General features: G+C 39.7%; 1 protein-coding gene and 1 long non-coding RNA gene across 3 annotated transcripts; one reads left to right on the top strand and one right to left on the bottom strand.

Moving 5' to 3' along the window:
- Nucleotides 1-999: 999 nt before the first annotated feature.
- Nucleotides 1000-19423, bottom strand: zdhhc13 (zinc finger DHHC-type palmitoyltransferase 13). Its single transcript, XM_037753813.1, is given in 18 exon segments — nt 1000-1499; nt 1502-1590; nt 3497-3594; nt 6155-6312; nt 6399-6482; nt 7561-7654; nt 7746-7808; nt 7914-8038; nt 9030-9130; nt 9270-9403; nt 9503-9628; nt 10728-10890; nt 12582-12646; nt 12757-12901; nt 14883-14960; nt 15563-15685; nt 17900-18105; nt 19236-19423. Coding segments are annotated over 18 exon segments (1977 nt in total). The 5' UTR covers nt 19314-19423; the 3' UTR covers nt 1000-1452.
- Nucleotides 16658-27390, top strand: LOC119478824. 2 transcript variants are annotated; one of them, XR_005204510.1, is made up of 4 exons: nt 16658-16749; nt 25024-25292; nt 26683-26838; nt 26936-27390. It is a non-coding gene; the product is annotated as an uncharacterized LOC119478824 (long non-coding RNA). The 2 variants fall into 2 exon arrangements; XR_005204509.1 differs by having other exon boundaries at nt 25024-25188; nt 26936-27380.

Below are 27390 nucleotides of genomic sequence, written 5' to 3'. Positions count from 1 at the left end.
TTCTGGGGCTGCTTTGCTGCATCTGGCACAGGGTGTCTTGAATCTGTGCAGGGTGCAATGAAATCTCAAGACTATCAAGGCATTCTGGAGTGAAATGTGCTGCCCAGTGGCAGAAAGCTTGGTCTCAGTTGCAGGTCATGGGTCCTCCAACAGGATAATGACCCAAAACACAGCTAAAAACACCCAAGAATGGCTAAGAACTAAACAGTGGACTATTCTGAAGTGGCCTTCTATGAGCCCGGATCTAAATCCTATTGAACATCTGTGGAAGGAGCTGAAACATGCAGTCTGGAGAAGGCACCCTTCAAACCTGAGACAGCTGGAGCAGTTTGCTCACGAGGAGTGGGCCAACATACCTGTGGACAGGTGCAGAAGTCTCATTGAGAGTTACAGAAATCACTTGATTGCAGTGATTGCCTCAAAAGTTGTGCAACAAAATATTAAGTTAAGGGTACCATCATTTTTGTCTAGGCCAGTTTCATTAGTTTGTTTTTTTAAAATGATTCTGTTGAACATAATTCAAAACAATATCTGATTTCATTAGTTAATTTTCAGTGAATTTTTTATTTATTATTACTTTGTGTCAGTTTCAAGTTATTTCAGTGACCATTGTGGGTTTTTCTTTCTTTAACGGAAGGGTACCAACAACTTTGCCTACGTCTGTATATATATATAGTTGCATATATTGTTAGATGGGTGCACAATATGACCGGGTTGGTGATCTAGTGGGTTAAAACAGCATTTTTCATGTCATCTCGACTTAAAAGACAAAACTGTGATTGTCAGGCTTGTCAATAGTGACACATAAGTTGCAAAAGGATAAAAAATTAAATGTTTGACAACAAACTGAGGCATGAAAAATGACCACCGGAGTTGAACAATCTGCACAACAAGCTGGACAATCATGACCTTCACCACAGTATATCTACTGATGTAGAGTGTTTCTATTAAACTGTCCACCTCCGTATGAAGAGGCTGTGAGTCCACACAGAGCCAGTTAAAAAAGACAGGCACAACATTGCTTTATTGAAGTTCTATAGTGGTCATTCATTATTAAACACATGCAACTCTTACAAAAGTCAGAAAACCAACTGTTTACATGTACAAAGATCCTTTTTTCCCCAGAACAGATGATAAAAAATAGGCTTGATGTGTTCATAAAAAACATCTCAAAACTTACAATTTAGGTCTTTAAAAGTTTGTAAACCTCACCCAAATTAAAATGATTTTCATCTCACTTCCATTGGTCAAGTATAAGGCAGCAGCAGTCTGTACAAAGAGCAACTGAAACGATATCTACACAACGCTTTGGTGTTTTCCCAACTTCTAGACTCATGTCTCTCTTCACAAGGAGCCAACCGCTTAAAAAAATAAATAAATACACTTTGTGCTTTTGGTCCAGAACCACTGTGAAAGTCTGACCCTTGACCTGAGCGAGGGGTGGCGAGGAGGTCAGACCATGTCGGTGTGTCCGAACACGTGCTGGTCGCGGCCGGGCGAAACTGCTGTGTCCAGTCGATGATGGCCGGTTTGAAGAGGCCGCAACAACGCAGATGGAAAAAGGACACCAGGTTCCGGACCACGCCCAAACTGTAGAGAGATGGTTCAGGACATGATCATCAGTCCATTCAGAATTGCTCTAACATTGTTTTCACATAATATGCCTTCGTGGGTGTTGGATAGTGTTGGTCATGTACAGATTTACCGTGGCCATTACAACTTTTGTCATATTTCTATTTGGATGGTTTTAGTATGTGGGAAATGAATTGCTTGTGTGTTTTCGTGTTGCCTCAAACTGCCTCCTGATCGACAAAGTATGAATTGAATTGAACTGATTATATTGAGAGTATTAAAGAGATGAATTAATGGAAATAAAACCACTGAATATGCTCCACCTGAATTGGTTCTTTCTCTCAGGGATTTGCTAAATCTACCAGGTCCAACATTGTTTGAAAGAGCTTTCAATTGTGTCCAATCCTCAAAAACATTTAGAGGACCGCCTTTTATATTTCACCAATTGCTGCACTTTTCTTCACACAAAATCATTTCATTCACAACCACAGTTACCCTGGAGAAGTTCAATCAAACCAAATGTTGAGCTAATGCATTAATGCCCCATGCAGAGACTTCCTGTCTTTCCCCTAAAGTCTTCCATGCAGAGCTCCATCAGTTCCATTCTCAGACTACTCATCTGATTCACAGTACCTGCTTTCAGGTTGCATATCAGGTCACACTTTTCAGATAAGATAAGATTTAATTTTTGAGCTTCAATTATCACAACAAAACTATGCACAGGGATGCAAACTCATCAGGGGTGGAAAAGGTGACAAAGATGTGGGGAATGCACCCCAGGAGGATATTTTTTTTTAAACATGAGCTTTAAAATGTGAATTTACAGTCAATTTTAGCACGAGAATATCGGGAAAAACTCACCCTTACTGCTACTAAGGTAATGTAACGGGGACATCAGTTCAGGGCACTAAAAAATAGATTTACCACTTCATGGTTGTATGCCTACACCAAGCAGTCAAGTTGCAGTTTACATCCATGTCTGTCCTAAATGTCCTCACGCTATCATTTGATCCTGTTAGACGTTTGTGTGAAATTGTCGTAATTAGCATATGAATTCTTGAGTTAAGGCCAAGAACGTGTTTTGTGAGGTCACAGTGACCTTTGACCACCAAAATCTAATCAGTTCATCCTGGATTCGAAGTTTGTGCCAAATGTCATAAAATTCCCTCTAGGTGTTCCTGAGATATTGCGTTCACAAAAATGGGTCGGACGGCCAGACGGATATATGCTTATGTACGTACGGACAGTCAGACAGACAGATGGCCAGCCGGCCGGACAACCCGAAAACACAAACACGCCTGTATGTGCGTTCCTGACAGGACTGATTGTTCTTTTAGCCAAATGTATAAGAAAAGTAGCTCAGGCTTCAGGTTTCTAAAGTCCTGAATCTCAAATCTCAAATCACAGCCTTATTTTTTTGTCAGACTTGCTGAGAAAATGTAGTAATATGGAAAATGATCCACAGTTTTCCACATCATTTGGACATCTTGTTGCATATTCACAAACCTCTCAGTAGCAAACATCAGCGGACACATGTTCAATCGGATTTAAGTCCTGATTGCATTTCCATAGAGACTTAATATCACGTTTGGCACAGTGGCATTAATAATAAATCAGGGCTAATGTACAAGGAGACGTTCATTACTGCACAGGACCTTGACTGAAAAGCATTGCGCTCCCCCTGCATCATAATTACAACTAAAGACATTAATCCTCTGTCATCCAGTATTGATTTAAAAGTGTTTACCAACTTGAATAAAGCAGGTGGCATTATAGAGCTGCACTGAAATGTAACTTTGTTTTAAAGATTGTGAGGTGCAAAGAAGATGCCAGAGACAATACAAATAGATTAAGGGACTCATTTTGGAAATGTTCAGAAGTAGTGCACTAAATAAAGAGCGATCACCACGAACCATGAACTCACTTGTAAGGATTCTGTCTGAGGGAGACGGATTGTCGGAGTTTCCTCTGGTGGAGCGTCAGGTTCGTCATCTCTGCTGTGGTCAGTCCCAGGAAGGCAATCTGCTCCGACACAGAGGACAAACGTCAGTCTCCACATGGGACAGAGAAGACGCTCATTGTGTGTATAGACGCAGCAGGTCAGTAGACCATAAGCAAGAATGAGAGTTAATGCTCTGGCGCTACACGTTTTGGCCTCACTTGCCACTTCAAAGCCAACTCTGAGTTGGTCTATTTCCATGATTTGACATTTTAAGCGATGAAAAGACAGTTGTCATTACAGAAATAAGATCAATGTCTAATACTTACTGCAATAAATGTGGAAAGCAAGAGGGGAGACCCATATATATATATATATAAAAATATATATATATAAAATGAACCTTAAAGGGAGATTAGTCCAAGTATTTAATCCTCTTATCAACATGGGAGTGGACAAATATGTTGCTTTATGCAAATGTATATATATATTTATTATTGGAAATCAATTATCAACTCAAATCAATGACAGATATTGTACAGAAACCCTCACAGGTACTGCATTTAGCATAAAACAATATGCTCAGATCATAACATGGCAAACTGCAGCCCAACAGGCAACAACAGCTGTCAGTGTGTCAGTGTGCTGACTTGACTATGACTTGCCCCAAACTGCATGTGATTATCATAAACTGGGCATGTCTGTAAAGGGGAGACCCGTGGGTACCCATAAAACCCATTTCCATTCACTGATCTGGAGGTCAGAGGTCAAGGGACCCCTCTGAAAATGGCCACGCCAGTTTTTCCTCGCCAAAATTTAGCGTACATTTGGGCATTCCTTCGCGACAATCTAGTATGACATGGCTTAGGTTCCCATAGTTTCATATGACACCAGTATCTTCACTCTGGCTTTAAAACTGAGCCGCTACAACCTACAAATCACAAATTGCGTTAAAGAAATAAGTGGCGTTAAAACAAATTTGCGTTAACGCGTTATCATCACATTAACTTTGACAGCCCTATTAATTACAGACGTAGGCAAAATTGTTGGTACTCTTCCGTTAAAGAAAGAAAAACCCACAAAGGTCACTGAAATAACTTGAAACTGAGAAAAGTAATAATAAATAAAAATTTATTGAAAATTAACTAATGAAAATGAGACATTGCTTTTGAATTTTGGTTCAACAGAATCATTTTAAAAAACAAACTAATGAAACTGACCTTTCATTAGTTAATTTTCAGTAAATTTTTATTTACTTTTGTCAGTTTCAAGTTATTTCAGTGACCATTGTGGGGTTTTCTTTCTTTAACGGAAGAGTACCAACAATTTTGCCTACGTCTGTATATATATTCATTATGGATGTTTCATAAATATATGCAATTAGAATATAAAAGGTATGACGTTATTTTACATTGGCAGACATTGTAAAGGACTTCTCGATTGCTTTTACAAGCTACAGTCCGCTCGGCTAGTCCGAGTCAGAGTGGAACTGATACTTTTGGTTTGTTTTCTATTTAGTCAGGTTCGGTTTCACAGTGCACAAATCAAACTATTATTTGTTGAGCAAATTGATCTTTTTCATCTTGAGAGCTGCCACTTCTATGCAGGGAATCAGGAACTTTGAAATATTGCTGCGGAAGTGTTTTCACTTTGACTCGGCACTGATCTGCTGTGTGCACCGCTCCCTTCTCCTCCACTTTATCTACAATGACTTTATAAATGTCACTATTTTTGTGGACTTTATTTATCATATTCTGTTCTCTTCGGCCCAGATGTCAAGCAAACATCAGACTTTTGCGAAAGTCCGAGTCAGTCCACTCCCACTCATGTTAACCTGTCCTTTTGTATGTCCACTACTTTAAAGTCAAAACTGCTCCTCCAAATGAACATTTGCTCAAAGATTGTAGGTCAACCCCTTGAGAAATTCTATGAATCAGCCGATTATAATAATATATTAAGGCTGGCTTACACCATCGTCTCTGACCCAAACCAGGTTTTGAACAGTGAATATAAATTGTTACCATCAAATCGGAGATGCAGGGTTCCACCATTTAATAGGGTTAGACTGAAGCACTCTTTTGTACACCAGTCGATCCTAAAACTAAATATGGAGTTTAATAATCCCAGATCAGATGTACGTTGAAGGGCCCTGAATATGGTCTTCTGTGATTGTAATGTTTAAATGTATGTAATCCTTGTTTCTTGTCTTTGTCCTTTCTGTGATGTTGCAAATGGAGCTGCTGTGATGCAGAACTCATTTCAGACCTGTCTGACAATAAAAGTATTATCATATGGTATTATCATATTTGCCTGTGTCCATCTCAACAAATGCAGCCTGCATTTTGGTTCCCTTCCTGCAATTGGGTCAGGTTATGTTCTGGTGAAATTGAACTGCACTAGGATTCACTTGGAAACAACCGGTTGGAGACCGCTGACGGTTACTTACTTACAACTGCCCAACACACCGCACCAGAGTTGGATGAAAAGAGACTCAGTGTTGGCTTGTGAAAGCGCCCTATAAGACTACATTACAAATATCTCTTGATGGTGTATTTCATTAATGAAGGCAGATAATTCTATTCATGTTGAGTGTGGTTTTTAAGACAGAGAACACTGTTCATAGGATCTCTGAGAGCCAGTCACCTGGTAGAGCTGCAGCAGCAGGATCAGGCCGGACCAGCAGGTGTGATAGAAGGCCAGCAGGAAGACGCCGAGTAGCCAGGGAGAGCAGGTGACCAGGGCAGAGACCACGCCCCACAGACCCTGCTCCTCATAATGCAGCACGCAGTGAGTCGACCAGTCTGGAAGAAACGACACACACAGCACAGGCATGTGTATCCAGTGTGATCACATATACCGGTATTACACTGAATGTCAAGTCACTCACATGAGAGGCAACCGTAGAACATCCAGGCTCCCATCAGCACGAGGGAGAGCAGGAAGAGGATGAAGTAGTGATGGTTCCTTGCACCTGGAGGAAATCAAATGTGTTCCAGTTAGTGTTAAGATCGTCTTCAACTTAGTCAAAAGACCCAATAGTGTGAGTGTGCCCTTCAGAGGGAGCTGACACTGTAACAAATGTTGGCTACAAAAGTCAAAACGCACATATAACCTCCTCGGATGGAGACAGAAATAAAGTGATACACTGTGTAATAACGGCAGTAACTGAAGGTTAATGAGGAATTGTACTCAAATATGTTTTAAGACTTTTTCAGCTTTTTTATAGCATCAATTTGATGCAATTTTCAATTAATACTCACTAATATTCTCTAATATGAACACAGTTTATCCATGCCTCGAAAGAATATAAAACAAGATTTCTCATCAAATCCACCCGAGGAGTTTATAATCTTGTTTGTTAGTTAACTTAAACTAGCAGAATGTTTTAAAAACCTGTGGACAGATTTAGTTTAAATCTACTATTTGATTTCATTTTGAAGATTGTGAAACGGGTTAATTTTGAACATTTTCCTTATTTTCTCACAGACTACTTAACGTAAAGGGATAGTTTGGGAGTTTGGAAGTGGGATTGTGTGAGGTGTTGCAGCAGCAAAGCGTATTTTAGACACCTAAAAACTCAACGGATAGATCAGTTTCATTTTCAGTTCAGTTCCCCGTCAGAAAGGGCTGTCTGATGGAAAGATAGAGCGGTGAAAATATTGTATATATAATAGCGTCCTTTTGCTGCCGGCCTCGTCCACAGCAGAACGTTTCTCTGCTCCTGTGCTGGTACTCCTGTCTGCTTCTCCAAACCTCCATCTACTGTAGGTAATACACTGACTACGGAGAAGTACCTCATACCACCACCCTTCAAAACACCAGAAATATCCCTTTAAATGAAACTAATCTGACACATACAGTCCATATCCCTGTAGTCTCACCACGAAGTGTGTTTTGATGCAGATGAAACCTTTTCAGTTACTAAAAGAACTCATTTGGAGAATTGTTCATGTACGTGCTCTCACACTAGAAACACTAGTTACACTAGTAGAAGCTGTTGTATTTCCTGGCAGCTGCAATCACTTGTTACTTTCTACAGTCCGTCGTACCGATGCAGCCGTTGGTCCAGATGGAGTGGTGGTCCTGCTTCGCCACACAGGCGTCACAGTTGAGGCAGTGGTTCGTTCTCATTGGTTTCTTTATCTGTGAGAACGATGTAAAAGAATAGGTCGTCACTGTTTGTGTTGATGGAACGCTGTTGTAAAAAGTGATGGTATTGAGTTCAGAAACTCACCATGCAGGAAGTGCAGAATATTCTGGGGTCCAGACAGCCGGCTTCAGCCAACACCAACACATTCTGACAACACAAAGAAAACAAAAGAAAACGCCGCTCATTCGTGTCCCAATCATTTTAGATGTAAGTTAATATTATTCAGTGCTTAACTTATAATGGCCCTCCCACCATTTTCTTCTCCTCTTCGGTTGCCTTGACGAAGCCTGGGTCGGTCCTGCAGGTGCGGAGGTAGTAGTAGAGCAGAGCGGTGGCATTCAGAGTGAACAAGACCTGAACTGTGGCGCTGTGCCCATGTGGGGGTCAAAGGTTAAGAAATTCTTCATTCATCAGCTTGATCAAAAGGATAAAACAGAATACATTACATTATTAAACTGAAGGGAAATCTGCTGCTGAGTTTACAAGCTATTGATCATAGTCGGTGTTGGGAAGGCTTCTTTGAAATGTAATAGGTTACAGATTGCTACTATAAATATTGTTGAATGTCCGGCATCTCATCACTGCTTTTTGCAGATGATGTGGTCCTGTTGGCATCATCGGTCTGTGACCTCCAGCACTCACTGGATCGGTTCGCAGCCGAGTGTGAAGCGGCCGGGATGAGGATCAGCACCTCTAAATCTGAGGCCGTGGTTCTCAGCAGGAAACCGATGGATTGCCTACTCCGGGTAGGGAATGAGTCCTTGCCCCAAGTGAAGGACATCAAGTACCTCGGTGCCTTGGAACGTGAGATTGGCCGGAGAATCGGAGCAGCGGGAGGTTGGGGGGTTTTGCTTTCACTTTACCGCAACGTTGTGACGAAAAGAGAGCTGAGCCGGAAGGCAAAGCTCTCGATCTACCGGTCAATCTTCATTCCTACTCTCACCTATGGTCATGAGGGCTGGGTCATGACCAGAACTAGATCGCGGGTACAAGCGGACGAAATGAAGATGTGAATGAAGATGAAAAATGAGAAGAGCCTTCTGTGTGTGTGTCCTCTTGACTTTACTCGTTGGCTTGCTTTCCTCATGTCTTATTCTCTTCTCGTGCACTGATTCGTTTAACCTCAACAGCCAATTAGAGTGATTTCTCTCACCGACGGACTCCGTCGCCGATTCAACATGCTGAATTGGCCAAAAAAATCACACTGCAAAAACTATGACGACAGGTGATCGCTGATGGCCTGAAATGGTGTGTCAGGGCCTTTAAAATCCTCTAGTGGTAAAAGAAAAGCCAGAGGACGAAACAAATGCTGATTGGCAAGGAACATCACAAATAGCTGTTTTGTTGTTTCCTTTGCAGAAAGGATATCTGGCAGGAACCAGAGGCACCAGGTGACGAGCATCCAGAACACTGAAGCCATGAGAGCTGTAGCTGGTAGGAGAGTCTGGAAGGCTGGAGTTGGGAAGTTCCTGTTTGGACACAAACATTTCTTATTAAATGACAAACAATGGGGTTTGTACAACATGCAGATGGAGTACATGAGCACTGGAGCAAAAGGTGTTTCTTTTTTAATCATTTTTCCTTTTACATTAAACTCAGAACAGTCACCTTGATGCCAGATTGACCACACCTATAACACAGGCCAGCAGGATCCCTTTGAGCAACCAGGACTCTGAGTTCATATCAACTATGGCGCCCACACTTCCAAACATGGCAGTGCAGAGCAAGAACTGCAGAAAGACCTGGAAAAATACAAATAGGATGGTGTTACAGGTTTGGGTTAGTTTTATGTTTAAGCGATTTGGGATGTTATGTGTGCGGTCTTTAGTATGTGTGTATACTCTGTATCTGTTGACGATCCGCAGGCAGCGAGAGTTGGAGCGAATCCTATCCTGTTTGACGTGGTTGAGTATGTGGATGAGCAGCGGGCTGTGCACCTGGTGGGCCAAGTCGATGGGCGTGTGACCCTGAAGAAGAAGAAGCATTAAAAACACCATGAAGACATGCAGCATTATTGACTCAATTCAAAATCTAAGGTAATAACAAGTGTTTTAACCGTACTGCTTTTAAACACACTGTGAGTCACTTAATGCGAGACACTAGAGGCAAAAATGTCTTTCATACACTGGTCCATTTGGAGATTTTGGGCTATTTTGCTTCCATAACATGTCTTCTTTCAGACTAGTGGAAAGAAAACATTCAAAATACACATTTAGATGTTTATTTTACTACTTTGTTTATTTGCATCTGTAGATTTCTCTTAAATTCACCAAAACTTAGCATTAGATAATGCCTCATTTGCATATTTAAACATAAAATTTCAGAAAACTTGTAATACAAAAAACAGTTGTCTTAATGTCAGTAATCAACTAAGGAAGTTCCATGGTGATATCTGTTAATTTTTTCCCTTATTCATCTGTAGTGTCTTCAAAATAAATGGAATTTTGAAATCCATATCTTTAAAGGCTGTTTCCTCAAAGTGAGTTTTTTCTCAGACTCTGAGCCAGAGATCTCCACTTCAGCAGCACGCACACCCACCAAACTTTACACTTACATTCCTATCTGTATCCTTAAGGTTATTACTGAGGGGTTTGTCTATATATCACTCATAGCCTGATTTATACAACATTTTAGTCATAAAAACATGGCAAAAATTGTATTTTTCTATGGCTGTTGACGGTATTTTCTGATTTATGGAGTGATACAAAGAGATGTCCAAAATCCCCTCTATAAAATCCTTTGACTCTAATATGTCAACAAAATGAAACAAGAATTTTGAACCTGGCTTTATCCAATGTTCAGATTTCTGTTCTGGAAATGTATGCAAATTTGCACATATTTCATAAGATAATGCCTCATTTGCATATTAAAACATACAATTTCCAAAAACTTCTAATACAAAAAAGAACTGTCTTAATGTAAGTAATCAACTGGGGAAGTTTCATGGTGATATCTATTAGTTACATGTTTTTCTTTGGTCATTTAGCGCTGAGAGAAATCCGTTTCTGACTGGAGGCATGTGTTCCTCACAGGGATGTGAGAGCAGACTGAAACTATTAGACTTACGTTGATGTTTTCTGCGTCCACGCTGGCCCCGGCCTCAAGCAGGATGTGGGCGGCGTCTACGTTTCCTGCCAGCACGGCGCAGTGCAGCGGAGTGTTCCTGTTCACTTTGTCCACAGCACTCACAGACGCGTTGTTTTTGATTAGGAAATTGGTGGGTTCAGGCCTGGGACAGAAGACCAATCAGAATGATCCTTATTGTCATTATACTCAGGTACAATGACATTTCACAGGCTTCTCTCGATGTAGTTAAATAAAAAACAGTGATGAAAACAGTAATAGCAGCAAAAAATAGAAAGCTACAGTCAAGTTAAGTAAATTTACACATTTACAAATTTACAAAGGTACAAATTTACAGAGATAGATGTTAATAAATAGATGTTAAAACCTTGATTTATAACAATTTGTTGTCTGTGGTAGCAGTCTGTTTAGTTTTTAACAACCTCTGTGGATACTAATGTCAAGAGGTCATGAATTAACTTGAAGTTTGTATTACATACTTCACCTGGTCCTCTCTGGAGTGTTGTGGTCTGTGTTTTTACATCTGAGGAACTATTTCAAATTTTTGCAGTTTGTTTTTAATAAATACACAAAAACATTTCAGAGAGCTGTGATGCGGGCAGCTTTTTACACACATTATGTACAACTTTTGTAATTTCGTAGTTTGAACCATTGCACACTCCTTTACAATTTTGCACAACTCATCCATTTTTAATTCAGATATATTGTATATATTTTTAATAGTATTTTTTCATATTTCTATTGTATTTTTCTTTTATTCTATTATAATGTTTCTATTATTTTTTTGCAATACTTGCTTTTATTTATTTATTTTAGTGCTGTCGAAGTTAACGAGATAAGAACGCGTTAACGCAAATTCATTTTAACGGCACTAATGCAACAACTTGGGATATTTAGGTTGTAGCGGCTCAGTTTTAAAGCTGGAGTGAAGATACTGGTATCATAGTAAACTAGAAAACCTGACGAATCCATTGCTATCAACTCATCATCTTATACCAGCTGGTCATGAAGGAGGTTAAATAACGCTCCAAACTTACACTACATTTTAGAGAGGAAAAACTGTCCTGTCCATTTTCAAAGAGGTCCCTTGACCTCTGACCTCCAGATCAGTGAATGAAAATGGGTTCTCTGGGTACCCACGAGTCTCCCCTTTACAGACATGCCCACTTTATGATAATCACATGCAGTTTGGGGCAAGTCATAGTCAAGTCAGCACACTGACACACTGACAGCTGTTGTTGCCTGTTGGGCTGCAGTTTGACCTGTTATGATTGGAGCATATTGTTTTCTAATCTCTCTTTAAGGTTCATTTTGAACGGATACAAAATATGCGATTAATTGCGATTAAATGTTTGAATTGATTGACAGCCCTAATAAATAGACAAAAACATTAAAGAAAGCTGCAATGCAGGCAGCTTTTTCACAGATTATGCACAACGTTTCTAATTTCATCCTGTGAACCTTTGTACATTCCTTGGACAATTTTGCACATTTTTGCACAAAACTACCAAATGTAAAAACTGCACAGCTCTTCCATTTTGAATTCAACTTGCTTTTATTTATTTGTTTTTATTTATCTTACTATGTTTATGTTATGTATCAAAAACATCGAAGCAAATTCCTTGTATGCGAAAACCTACTCGGCAATAAACTGGATTCTGATTCTAAATGGAATCGTTTTTTCCTATTCCCTGTTCATTAATACACCGACAATGATTTCATGTCAAACACAAGGGCAGTCCCTCCATCACTAGTCAATCATATTTAGGTATTCACATATCGTCTTGAAACCACTGGGGTTTAAAGTAAATATCTGTAAAGGATTAGGATGCTTACCCAATGATCTTCTGGGCTGCTAACATCAGTGGTGTCTGTCCGTTGCAGTCGGGCCCATCCACTTCCTGGAGATCAATCAGAGGAAAATAAAAATAAACTTACACCAAGTGAAAAAGGCCTTTACAAAGACTGTTGAAACAAATAGAGGTGTTACGGAGTGTGTCTGGAGTCTGACCTGTCCCTTAGCCATAAGATAAGCTGCTATGGCCATGTGCTGGAAGAGGATTGCAAGGTGGTGAGCGCGGTAACCTTCTCCGTCTGCGACGGAGGGATCTGCTCCGTATCTCATCAGCTGGATCACCATGGGGAGGTGGCCCTGCCTCATCATTGACAAAACCCACAGACAGCTTTATGGAGGAAGCACGGAACTAACTACGTTTCAAAACAAGTCAACATGCAGAAAGGACTGTGACCGAGTGGAAACAAAATGCATCATTTGTCTTGTGTTTAATTTCAGTTGGTGCCGTTGCGGTGCAGTTACATGTATTCCTTTTTAACTACACATTACCGAAGAACATAGTACCCCCCATTTCTGTCCACATGTGACCTGTGGGGTCTGATAAATAAGTGGAAGAAAAAGTGCATATGCGAACCAAAGCAAAGCAGCCCCTACAGAGGCCATCAATAGCTTTGGGTATCAGAACCAGTTCTGAATTCAGATCTAACTGAGGATCCCTTTTGCTTTTTGAATCTGAGGATTAAAGCAAAGTTGGGATCTGTGTTTCTGTCTGTCTACATCACTGGTCACACATGGGTTAACGTATGTGTGCAGTGTTTACAATAAAATCTAGGACTGTCCTTGACCAAAGAAATTCTTAGTTGACGAACACACGCTATTTTGTCGACTAATTGATTAGTTGATTTCATCGACAGATCTGTAAAACTGAGTTCATCCATAAAGAATCACACAACAGAACCACTTTAAATCTGGTGTTGGTGGTGGAGATGGGCTCAAAGGTTTCTTAGAAATAAGTCATTCAGCATGAAAAAATTATAAAAAATGACTAATCAACGAAAGAAATCTTAGTCTACTAAAACAAAAACGTCAGATTAGTGGAGTAATGGACTAAAAGGAGGCAGCCCTGATAAAATGTAGAGTTATTTGTCTTTAAAGGTGCTAAATGAGAAATTCAGAGCACATCTAATGCCTCCACTCGGCAGTCAACATGGCGAGATGGCTGAGCTGGCGGCTCGCAGCTAACGGTGCTAACAGCGTTAACAGTGCTGACACAGCTAACAGCGTTAACGTGGGGGGGAACCGGAGAGCGAATGCTACGCTTCTGTTACGTTACCAGCTGAAACGGTGGCCATGAGCTAGCTAGTGGGGCATGCTCACATGCCCTAACATGCACTAAAAGTATGTGCGGCCCGCCTGGCTATGTAAACAAAGCACAGAGAAGCTGTGATTACGACACACACAGAGGGAGAGAGAGACTTAAAGCAGCAGTAGGTAGAAATGGAGCAAATATGATTCAAAAAAGTTATTTTTATAAAACGGTCACTATATCCTGACAGTAGTGCATTAGACAGGTCATCTGAAAAAAATTATGTGCCTCTGTGTCCTCCGGTGCTCCTAACGGCATCTGGAAGATTCACAGATCGGAGGAAAACAACCAATCAGAACTGATCTGGAGTCTGCCGTCTCTGAGCAGCTGTCAATCACTCTCCAATTCTGATCAAACGGTCAAACTAGACAGCGCTGATCAAACATGAATCAATATTCTGTTACTGTAATGCCTATTTCTCTCCTCAGATGTTCTCAGAAACATCTTGTAGTGTATTGTTTAGCTGTAAAATGAGAAAGTTTGTGACCCAGCAGATCATGTTGAGATCAGTTGAAGAAATACCAAGCACCGCCCACCAGCCGCAGCAAACTTTCTCATTTTACAGCCAAACAATACACTACAAGATAGTTTGACCGTTTGATCGCGGTTCTCGAGTGATAGACAGCTGCCTCCGTCGAATGAACAGCCAATAGGAACGCTCTCTCTCTGAAATGACCTGTGATTGGTCAAAGCCTCCCGTCACAGGCTAGATGTTCTAAAGCCTGAAAACAGAGCCATGAAGAGGAGCAGCAGTCTGGTTTTCTCTCAGAACACTTGAATTACAATATGCTGAAAGGTTATTATGGAATTCTAGCCCAATGATGCCAAAAATAAACTGCCTACTGAAGCTTTAATTCTCTGCTCAGGCAGACAATACTCCATCTATCTTGAATTTACATTTTTAACCAAACATAATGACAGAATACCTACTCATTTATGATAAATGATATGTAAGAAACTGTGGTCATTCATTCACCTTATGGCCCAGTGAAGAGGAGTAGAGTTCAGGTCTCCTCCAAGCTGGTCAACTATCGACCCTTTAGAAATATAATACCTGTCAGGAGAGACACAGAGAGCAACAAAACGTTCAGAACAGTTCATGTTGGAGCTTGTTCTATTTCAGTTCACTTGTCTCTATTTCTTTTCTGGATGTTTCTTGTGAAGCCGTTTATTATTGCTCAAAGCACTGTGCTTCATCTCAGACGCTTCTGACAGTGAGAAATAAAATACATGAAGTCCCCGAGGACGACTGACTGCACTGAAGCTGGTTGTTCTCAATATGATGTCCAGCTGACTGCAGCAACACCATTTACTTTACTTTTTGACTGAAGTACTTTAATTCATGTTATTTATGTGAACTTACAGTAGAGGGATTTCACTTGAAAACAGACAAAATGATAACTAACTTCTAACTCATTTCAATACATTTTGAATATAATGGCCCTATATGTCTCAACAAACGGCATCTCATTTACTTGTTTTTCAAAACATTTCCCTGAAACTGAACAAGTGAGCCGAGGCTACTACTCAGACCAGACAGCCTCTGTGTTTGGAGAGATGTGGTGAGTGGCCTGCAGTGGAATGTATAAGCTTCCTTGTGTCTCTCTGGTAAGTCCGTTGTAATGAGATAGACAGGATATTATCTGCAGGTCTTACTTGACCAGCTCTGAGCGGTTGTTGATGGCCGCCCAGTGCAGCAGAGTGACGTTCTCTTTGTCCGCCTGCCTTACATCGTATCCTGCTTCCACCAGCTCCTTACAGCGCTCCAGGATACCGAACCTGAGAGGATCACACAGAGTAAAACACATTACAGGTCTCATATCGTGCTCGTTTTCAGGTTCATACTTGTATTTTGTGTTTCTAATAGAACATGTTTACATGCTGTAATGTTCAAAAAACACATTATTGTCCTCATACTGTCTGTCTGAATATACCTGTATTTACTCTCTGTCTGAAACATGTTTACTTCCTGTCAGCTGACGTCATTCACATCCACTGCAACAGGAAAATAAACTGAGACACATTTAGAATGTTTACGTTTAAAACCGTGTAATGGTCTAAATATTGTAGATTTGTAACATCACAAATGGACAGAAATCCTAACGGCTTGTTTCAAACACGCTGGGTGTGTTTTTTACCTTTATTTATTCAGGGGGAGGTTCACTGAGAGCAATGCTCTGTTTTTCATGAACGCCCTGATCACATTCACACCTGGAAGCTGCCCAGTAAAATAACTGCTGCAGCTCCTCCAGACCAACAGAGGTTTCCCGTGTCTTGTGAAGTGACGGGGCTCCGCAGAGAGAAACGTTATCGTCTCCGACCAAAACTCCGGTGTCTCCCGTTCCCTCCGGCCGCGGTTGGGAGGCTGACGCAGGAAAAGCCAACTCTAGGATCAGCATTGATTCATGGAGAGACCTTGGTCTAGTCAGCTAACATTACTGCCAAGCAGCTGAAATATAGAGTGATATTGTGCTTTTAGCTGACGTGTGTCTCCTCACTGTGTTGAGCGATGCTCGTTCATGTCTATGTAGAGCGAGCAAGCGCGAGCCCGACGCTGACTTTCGTTGACTTAACGGCCACAGGTGTCGCTGTTAACAAGACATTTCTGATTCTTACAAACAGTCCCTTTAAAAGGAAGCAGGAATAGATTTTTCCTTAGATCATTTTATTTTTGATGTTATATTTTGTGGTTATGGTTGATACTAAAAGGCTAAAAGGGACAGTGATAGAGGACAAGCAAAAACAAGATTCACCCTTGGTCGGTCATTCAATAGATGGAGAGAATTGCATGATTTGAAAGGAATAAAAGCCGATCCTGAATTGGCCCTCTTCCTCCTAGACTGGTAAGAAATATGTTTATTTTAGTTATGTGGTTTCCACTTTACAGACAGACAGTGAGATGAACAGACAGATAGGAGCGGCTCTGCAAACTCTTTTCTTTTATTTATTCCCCGTCTTACAATAAGAGCGACCTTCGTTCTGCTGCACCTCAACTCACTTTATCAGTCAGCAAAAGCAGCTGGTTCTTCAGTTTGCTGTGAGTGTTGCTGTGTTCTAATCTCAACTAAAGCACACCGAAAGGTTTGTGCAGCCGTCACTTGAACTGTTTCCTTTCTAAATTGCTTTCAAACTGGAAAAAAAAATGTTTCATCAACTTCTGACTGCTAATTAAACACAGAGCTCTGGGAGCCGTTGTGCATTCCTTGAGTTTTGTTGCGCAACTCCTATGCAAATACATACAAGGTGTGTAGTTACTTCTGTGCTCCAGAGTTTTAACATATATGAATATATATATATATATCTTCCTAAAGAAAATATCAGTATTGTCTTACTATTTTACTGCAAACCTAATGTTTTGAATTCAGTGATTGGTTGAAGAGCTGCAGCACAAAACACTGACACAAATAATCACAGTAAGTGACATCTTTTCCTGTGTGGTTACAGTCATAAACCATTCAAGGGAAGGTTTTAGTAAGTAACATCTAAATTATATCTTGTTATGTTTCATTTAATATTACTAAAACTAAATGTTTAAGGCCAAATAAACAATATGATCCTGAATACTGACACAAAATATTATCTGACAAAGGTTTTACGGGGTCATCTGCAACCTTAGGAAAAGAGGAAGTGTGTGTTTGATGCAACAACTGTCAGACATTGGTCTGATTGCACAATATCTGTATATATCTACGATACAATCTGATATCAGAAAAAGGCCTTTCTGTATTGTTATCAAATATATATCAAACATTTAAAGAAAAAATCTAATTTATTACAACTTGGGTTGTATTTTTGTAGTTTGGGCAATAATTTCCATCAGTAGTAGATCTGGGAACACCACGTCTCTAAAAAGAAGTCCGATGGGTAAAAATCAGGTTGGCAACCTGAATTTACTGCTTATTGACCTTCTTTGACAGTTGTGGCATTGCAGGAATTGGAACTGCACATTAAAATGTCCACCAGCTGACAGAGAGCTAATGTCCCACCACTTACTGTGTTGCCTTCACTATGTCCCAACTGCCGCTGTCATCCATGTGCGACCGTCTCTTCGGCTGCTGGCTGATGTCCATCGCCTGATCTGCACCTTTAGCGAACTGTCCGTGAAAAGCTGTCATGAAGGGGGGCGCCGCTCTCGGCCCGTGACTGTGAGAGTGACCTGGGTGTCCGTGGTTACAGCTGTCATGCATGTGGCCGTGACCCTGCAACACATACACAAGGACACACAGGGTTAGGTCAGTCAGTCACACAATCAGACTCATGGAGCCTTGAAGGGACAAAAGCTGGCTGACTGCTCACTGCTCACTGCGGTCACCCAACTGCTCTCAGGTTGAAGTTGCATTTTCTATTTGGCAGGTGTCACTGTGCAAAATAAGTAGTATGATAAGTAAATAAGTAGGGCTGCCCCCTCTTAGTCGATTAGTCGACTAATCAGTCGTTTTGGTCTTAGCAGACTAAAGGCCTAGACACACCAACCCAATATCAAAGAACGAGCGGCGATGAGGACCAACCATTGCGTCGCCTCACGCCGCCTTTGTTTTCGTCAAAATGTTGCACTCGAACACACCACAACGACTACAGCCAACACCCGGTACGTTCTGCGCCTGCGTGAGATGAAATAACTCTCCCCACCAGCAGGTGGCGGTAGTCTGTATTCATCATTCAAAAAGGGAAACCAGAAGACCGAGGATGGCGGATATACAAGCCGTTGTTATGATACGTACGTGAAACAAAGCGGTTTGCCGACCATTTTCACACCACTCTCACTCACCACTTAGCTTCATTCCAGATGTTCATGTCACTGTGAAAATATCCGTGTGTTGGAACGATCAGATGAGATGAAGATGAAACATGAGAAGAGCCTTCTGTGTGTGTGCTCTTGACTTTACTCGTTGACTTGCTTTCCTCCGTTTCTCTTCTCGTGGACTGATTCGTTAAAGCTGATCAGCCAATCAGAGTGATTTCTCTCACCAATGATCTCCGCAGCCGATTCAACATGCTGAATCGGCCGAAAAACCTCTGACAGACTAGAGCCGACGGTGCGGGACACACCGCAGAAACTAGACCGACAGACGCTCACCGACGGCCCCGAACTGTCCGACGACCGACCGTCGGTTTGGTGTGTCAGCGCCTTAAGACTTCTTCAGTCGTTTTTTATGTTTTTTTCATGCTGAATGACTTATTTCTAAGAAACTTATGAGTACATGTCTGGTAAACATTAGGGGTGTGACGAAATATCACGCCACGAAATATCGCATTATAAAAACTTGATGATGCATCATCGAGACAAAAAACTGAATGGCGATATCAGAGCATAATAGGTAGTACGTACATAGCCCCCCGGGGCTGAAGCTGTACCCTCTTCCTGCTGCTGTTCAAGGCCTATGGAAGGAGGCTGAGTACAAGTCATATATTTGGGGTACAACACATGCGCAGTAAAATCTGGTCTGCCCTCGCCGAAATGGAATCAATCACAACGCAGCTTCAGTTACACTGCGCAGGTGTCATACCCCCAGAGCCATGTCCGCCCGTGACCCAGCCTCCTTCTATAGGCCTTGCTGCTCTGTGTCGGAGCTCCACACACATCAACACACACAGTGCAGTCAATGAACAGCTGATCAGAATGGCCGCGGTGGAGACGAGTTGACGTTGCGCCCGTTGCTTTGCAAGTGTAAAGCCAAGGTATTCCTACAAATATTGCACTTTGTGAGTGGAAAAACTAATCTTTCAATAAAGAGCTGATAATCAGGGAATTGAGACTTATGTTAAACTGTTCTTTTGTTTTTTTAGTATAGGTCTGGTTAAACTTATGCTTCAATTTATTGTTGATGGCCTCAGTCTATAATTACATCATATGTAATATCATATGAAAACACAAAGCTGCATTTTTTGTTTGCACCAACTACTGTAGAAGACCTATAATATTCTTTCAATTAAGATTTGACAATGAAGAAGAGTTTATGTTCCTTATGGAAGACATACTTTTGTTAAGGCAAACATTTGTGAACTTATTTTTGCCAAATAAATGAAAATCATGTTGAAATCAGAACATGACCTCCTCGCTGTAACAGAAATGAAACGAACCGATAATTTTGTGAACCGTTCCACCCCCGTTCCACCCCTAATATATATATATATATATATATATGTATCATGATGTAAATAATTAGTGCTGAAACAATTAGTCCACTGATAGAAAACTAATCGGTGAATTTTTCTTTAATCGATTAAGCGTTCAAGTGGATTGTGGAGCCAAAATTCCATATATTCTGTTTTATATCACTGTAAATTGAATATTTATAGAATACTGATGGTATCTTCGTGCATTTTTGGATAATATGACGGACATTATTCACTTTTTCTGACACTCACTAAACAAATTGATAATGAAAACAATCGCTAGTTACAGTCCTAAGATAATTAAATATACTGTAATAGACAATTGTATCCATTTGGCCCACTCCTAACAAGCTGACTGTAAAATATAAATATGGAATTATTTGAGTAGACTTAATGTATATGGCACTACTATTGGTAGGCGGTGGGCATTATGGCCAGCCCTACATAAATTTCATATCTTGATAACAATATATAGGACGATATAACATGTTTTCAGGTAAATCAATCAATAAATAATCTTTATGAAATAACCACATGGTAAAGCCTATTTTTGTATATTCCTGTGAATGAAATACTTGACAAATAAAAAGTACAGAGTATTTTATAAAGTTTTGACAATATATATTATCATATATTGTCATATTGCCCAGCCCTAACTATAAGTACAGTATATTGCTCTGTTTGGGGGTTCAACAATTTTTTTACTGCCATGGATATGTGAATGGGTTCATTTTGTATTCTGGTGTGAACTAGTGCTTTACCACCGGCAGCACCTGGCTGCTGATCTCCATCAAGGTGATCTTTATTGTTCTGCAGGCAGGGTTCACAGTAAAACAGAATCAAGAGACAACATCAACACAATACATCTAGATAAATAAATAAATCTAATAAATATGCTCATGTGCAAGTGTGCCAGGTGCCTCCTCTGGGATGGATCTACTGGATGCTCTCTCTGTCAGTCTGGATGTTGAAGCTGACGCTCATATATTCTGATCCAGACAGATGTCTAACTTAACATCTGGCAGAAGCTAACCGCTGTCTGACTCGAAAGAGTAGAAACACATGTGGATTTGGATGAACACCAGCAGCTAACGGCTATGAGAAAACAGCCCGGAGATGAGCTGTGGAAGAGGATTACAGGTTGGGAAGACCAGAAAGGGAACCACGTACAGACATGGTTCAACACACAGTGCATCATCATGTCATCCAGACATCACACACACTTTCCCTGACGTGCACGTCATCAATGCATTTACACGAAGAAGATGAACTGAATGTGCCCGCTGGGTTTGAGGAGAGATTAGCTAGCTAGCTGCTGTTGAACGTCAGGGAACCAGCAGCAGGCGAACTACAGTACGCCCAACACACTGACAGGTAACCTGCTCCGTCTGGAGCTCACTGATCACTCCTAGCTACAGTACGCCCAACACACTGTCAGGTAACCTGCTCCGTCTGGAGCTCACTGACGTGGACCAGATGGGTATCAGTGCGGACCATGGATGTATACAGAGAACAGGTTCTTCCGCGTTCCAGCAACTTCCGACCAGCTCAAATCAAACACACAGCTAGCTGGTAAATGCTAACAACCTGCAACGACACTCGTAACGTTATTAGGACAAAGTAGGTCACCCAGGTGTCCAACAGGTGTCCAGCAGGTGTCCAGCAGGTGAGACAGTACCAGCCAGGTAAAAGAAGCAGCTCATGAACACATAATAAAGCGACTCACATTCTCGTCCTCCTTCCAGTCCATGTTGTTCTGAAGGAACGAAGAGAAAGTTCCTGTCGCTGCACGGACCACAATCAACACACAACTTCCGCTGTGGGTTTTTCAAAATAAAAGTCACGAGAATACAGTAAAGGAAAAAATTATTTTTTTATTTATTTTAGAAAATATAAGTACAATAACACTATATACATACAAAACTGTTCATGCCATGGGTATATTAAAAAGGAAAAAGGGAAAAAAAATACAACAAACAATGAAAAAATATACATCTATATAGAGAAAAAGTGATACACAATCAGAATAGATTGTCATCGGTCCATAAGACATTTATCAAACACATAGTTCTGATTGCCTTCTTATTCTTAATGTTTTTTTAATCGTGGCACCGTATTGTCTCAGTTCTTGATAAACCTGTTCAAAATTAGGTTTGGAGTCCGACCATCTCTTCTTTTGAATGTGAAATTTTCCCCAAAAATATAATTGACTGCACAAAGAAAATAATATCTTTTTCCTTCTCATTACCTTGAAACCACATAAGAATGTCCTTTTCCTGAAATTGAATTGTTTTTCCAGTTTTCCTTCTTAAATAATGTTCAGCATCCACCCATAATATTCTGGTATACATACACTGATAAAACAAATGGCATATTGTTTCTTCTTCTAATTCACAGAAAGTACAAGAATATTCAATATCAATTCTAAATCTCTCCGATGTTTTTTTGCTGGATATATGCGATATTATACAAATTGTATTTTGATGCTTTGGCAACATTGCTCTTGAAACTTTCATGCCAATAAAGCCCCTTCATGCTATATATATATATATATATATATATATATATATATATATATATACTGTATATATGCTGTATATATATATGATGACTATACTACACAATACTATACTATAGTATACTTTATTATATTTGATATTATATGTTATATTGCTGTAGTATACTATATATTATGTTATACTATACTACTACATTTCACCGTATATAGCTTATATCCCATACTGTATTATAGTTCTATATTAATACAGACTAACATTAAGTATCATTACTTAATCATATGATATAGTCGTCTGGTGTACTGGTGTTTACACTAAACCTTGCTGACTTTGTTGTTACTAATCACATCATACCACTATCACTGTTGCCTTGTAATTAGGGTTCAGGGCCGCTGGAGTTCAGTTGACATTTTATTTTGAAAGCAAAGGCATTAAACAGGAAGTCTTCTTTGAGGTCGTTTTTATTAGCCTGATGCATCTTGCTTCACTCTTTCTTCCTTCTTCCTGGAAATGCAACAGTAATGTTCATTGGGCTATTGTTTTACTCTCAGGCCTTTCTTGCTGCTGTTGCATTATTCAACAATAGAAATAAGTAAATAAGTATTTAATGCTTCAGTGTCCCAGTGGGAATACAAAGAAAAATCTAAGTTTGCTTTGGTTGGAACAAACAACACATGCATATTATGTTATTATGAATTCATCAGAGACATGTTGGGTTTTAAACAAACCAAACTGTGAATAAAGGCTTTTTCAAAATAAATGTTCTCTGGGAAAATATGCTTTGGTATCATAACTGAAAACCAATAGCAGTTTATGTTTGGAAAATCCCAACTCTCTAATACTTTTATGTTTGCAGCAGATGTCCTCTCAATCTGCTGTGTTGAATTTGAAACTCAGACATTAGAGTTATAATTCATTTTTCCCAAAACATGTCATACATTTCTGCAGTGTTTTTCTTATTGAAACAGACTCACCATGGAGCTGAGACCCATACTTGGACTCAAAGGATTGTTGGGAGGCAATACATTACTGATGTTACGTAACAAGTAGACATTTAATCCAAACATCTACTTCACACAAGTTATTGGAGCATGCTAATCTGAGGTTGAAACACCAAGATGGAAGGATGAACAAGTTTTGGTTTCAGTATCAACAATTGAAAATCGTAAAAAAAAAAAAAAACTCACAAAACTGTCAGTAGGGAAATAAGTCTTCAGTTGAGTGTGATATCAAATAAACAGAAAGGTGGGTTTATTCACTCATGGTGCAATCTTGAAATTCACTAACTGGCCAAAGAAACCTTTGATTTCAAATCAGAATCCTTTTGTAATATCGGACTCAGAAGTCAAGATGGAGCTGTATGGAAAAACATGAACAAATAAATGGAAAAGTCTGAATGAAGTCGAAGGCAACTGAAAAGCTTTAAAGATAATGAATGAATAAAGGACTGACAGAAATGACTGACGGAAACTCAGGACAACAGTTTGAGCTTCAGTTTGGGGTCCAAGAAACTGACAGTTTGAATGGAAATTTATATTGATTATAAATTGCTTCTGTACTATTCAGAGCTTTGGTTGTTTGGTTATATACGTATATGCAATTTAAAGTGGAAAACATCTTGTTTTCATAGACAAAAACATATTTTGTGCTACTGTGTCTGCTTCTTCAACTCTGCTGAGCCCACTTCTTTACCTTTACAAATACATGTTGTGTGGACAAGTGTCATTCAAACCTTTTACTTCACATTTTAGTCAAGTTACCAAACGTGCCTACTTTGTCATGCTGAATTTTGGTGAAATGTGTATATAATGCTATAAAAATGCTATAGTGTACAAAACAAGTATACATATTTCCATTTGATGTAGTGGTGCAGTCATAATAACACGAAATCTTGGGTTATTTAAAGCTTCAGTAGGCAGTATATGTCTGGCATCATTGGGCAAAAATTCCATAATAACCTTTCAGCATATTATAATTCAAGTATTCTGAGAGAAAACTAGACTTCTGCTCCTCCTCATGGCTCTGTTTTCAGGCTTTAGAAAATCTAGCCCATGACGGGAGACTTTGACCAATCACAGGTCATTTCAAAGAGAGCGTTCCTATTGGCTGTGCTCCGGTCATGTGACCAGCAGACCTCAGATCAGCTCTGACTGCTTGTTTTCCTCCGGTCTGGGAAATCTTGCAGATGCCGGAGAATGATTTTTTTCAGGTTACCTGTTTCATGTAGTGCTGTCACGATATAGTGACCGTTTTATAAAAATAACTTTTTTTAATCAAGTTTGCTCCAATCTCGCCTACTTCAGCTTTAACTCAATATAGAATCATGTAGCGTAAATTAAATGTTGAAACACACACCATGCAAGCAAAACTATTTAATCTTATAGTGGCAAAGTGAATTCTATAGTCAAAGATCTTATGTTCCTCTGTAATGTATGAACGTTAGAGAAAACTGTGATTGGCATCTGTTTTTCTCTGCTTCCACAGATGAGATCACATGGCCTGGAGAGGAGGTTTTAAGCATGGTGGAGGTAAACATGGACCGAATAAAGCCTCAGAAATCCTGCAGCTGACTGCAGGTGACCGTCACCATGGAGCTGTTAGAACACAGACTGTGACCTGTGGACTCTAACATTAACATGGAAACATCAAGTGAGACAATAGCATCCTATCTGCTTTACTAGACAGTATTTCCACCAACAGTTGACTTCCCTCTTGTTTCATACTCAAATTTTGATTCAGAAATTGTCACACTGGTGAGTTTTGTTTCTTTATTTGGAGTTTTTTAAGCTTTCGGAGACCCCAATGCCCTGTGTTTAATTATGAATATGCCCTCTTCATGCAAATTGTAAGATCAGGTAGAATCTGACTTCACATGGCAAGTGAGGAGACAAAATCATATCCTCAATTTTGTATTTTTATCGAGGAAGTCAACCGCATTTTAACATTTTAAAAGCAGAGTCCTATTTTGCAGCTACATTACTGTACACCTAGATAGTGTCATATATACCAAATACTCTCTTTTATGAGGCTGAGATAAATGGTGCCACTGTTCAACTGAGAGCTAAAACCTAAACCCAATTTAGTGTCTTATTTCACAATAACTTTAACACTTAATTATAACAATAATAATACAATAAGTATATAATTTTATTCTTAAAATATATACTCAAATATAACTCTTGTGTGTGTGATATAGTTTACTTCCCAAATAACCAAACTAATATGTAATTGAAGTAAACCAAAGACCTCAATCAGGTCTTGCACTTCCAGGTGAGGAGCAGTAGATGGCACCATCGTTCAATCCACCAGCAAAAGGACCACTGGAAGATCATTTTATATGTTGTGTCGTCAGTGCACAGGACATTTTAGACCATCTCTATAAAGATGACATCATGTATAGGTTAATTTAGTTATTATTCTGGGGTGTAACTAATAAATAGATTCTTCAGATTAGCTTGAGATAGATAATCCATCACAGTAAACATCAAATCAGATTTAATTGTTGCATGGTGTTGCATGGTGTTGCAGGTTTTGTCTGCACTGAGTTAACACCCAGTTTTAAGCCTTTAAAACTCAATTTCCGATTGAAACTAACACCTGGCTGAAAGGTAGAAATAAACATCAGAACTACAACGGTAAGCTCAGTAGTAAAACATGGACAAACACTGGTATTATATAAAAGATAGCTGTGCAAACAGGTGAAACATATTAGGGGTGTAACAATACATCGATCTGGATCAATATATCGATTCAGTGATCAACAACTTCGATATCATCAATGCAAAGTGAAAATATCAATATATATCATCAACTTTAAAATACGCCTTTATTTTCAAATTCCCACTTTATATTTATTTTTTTTATTAAAAAGAATAGATTGTAAATTGTATTTTAGCTGCTTTCGAAATTGCATCGTGGCAGACTTTGTGATAACAGCAAATATCGTATCATTGCCCAAAGAATCAATATATCGTATCGTGATGAAACTTATGATTTACACCCATAGAATGTATCCACGTCTTAGTGCGTGTGCCTCCTTTGCCAAGGAGATTTATTCAGAATGTAACTACCATGGTTAAATGAATAAGGACTGTGAATAAATATACGTACTGTACCTTCTTATTTCACCATCCACATGACTAGTTGGACTACAGTGTGATCTGCCGGCCGCTGAGCTTCTCCACTGGAGCGGTCGGGGGTTAAAGGCCTTGCTCAAGGGCACCTCAGCAGCAACAATCAAGGTGCTGTTCTTTCACTTTCCCCGGGCAGATACTTCCTGCCGGCCGAGGGATCAAACTGGTAAGCTTTCGTTCACAAGTTTAAATGCTTGCTACATGTATGTATGTATGCATGATTGTAATGTATGATGTTGTATTATGTATTTTTTTCTTGAAAGCCTAACCAGAGACAAGGTCTGCACATTAGCTTTGGCTAGAAGTCCTATACATTGCATCGGTTGCACTTTATTCAAATGTAACAATGCCTCCGTATTGTCCCTGTCAAATAAATAATAAATAAAAAAAATATATATATTGCAGGACTTTTTTGAAAAAGACCAAACTAAATAATCCAGAGTGTTATTGTGGGTGTATTGATAAATCAAACACAAAAATGAACATATATATGTAATGTGCATGACCCCGATAACACTTTCTTGTGAGTTTTTCCTTTCATATCAGAGGGCCTGTGCTTGTTGTAGCTCGATAACCTTCCTTGTTCCTGATAAAAACTGCACTTAGTTTTTAATTACAGCACACATTGACGCCAGAAAACAAATAGTTCATCTGCCAGGTGTTCATTTTCATTGTTTTTTGTTTCATTTAATGGGATAAAAGTCTGATTTTGACACTT

The sequence above is a fragment of the Sebastes umbrosus genome, chromosome 2, assembly GCF_015220745.1.
Source record: "Sebastes umbrosus isolate fSebUmb1 chromosome 2, fSebUmb1.pri, whole genome shotgun sequence".
NCBI lineage: Eukaryota > Metazoa > Chordata > Actinopteri > Perciformes > Sebastidae > Sebastes > Sebastes umbrosus.
The sequence above is the reverse complement of the archived record's forward strand: the minus strand, read 5'-3'. Positions and strand labels throughout refer to the sequence as shown.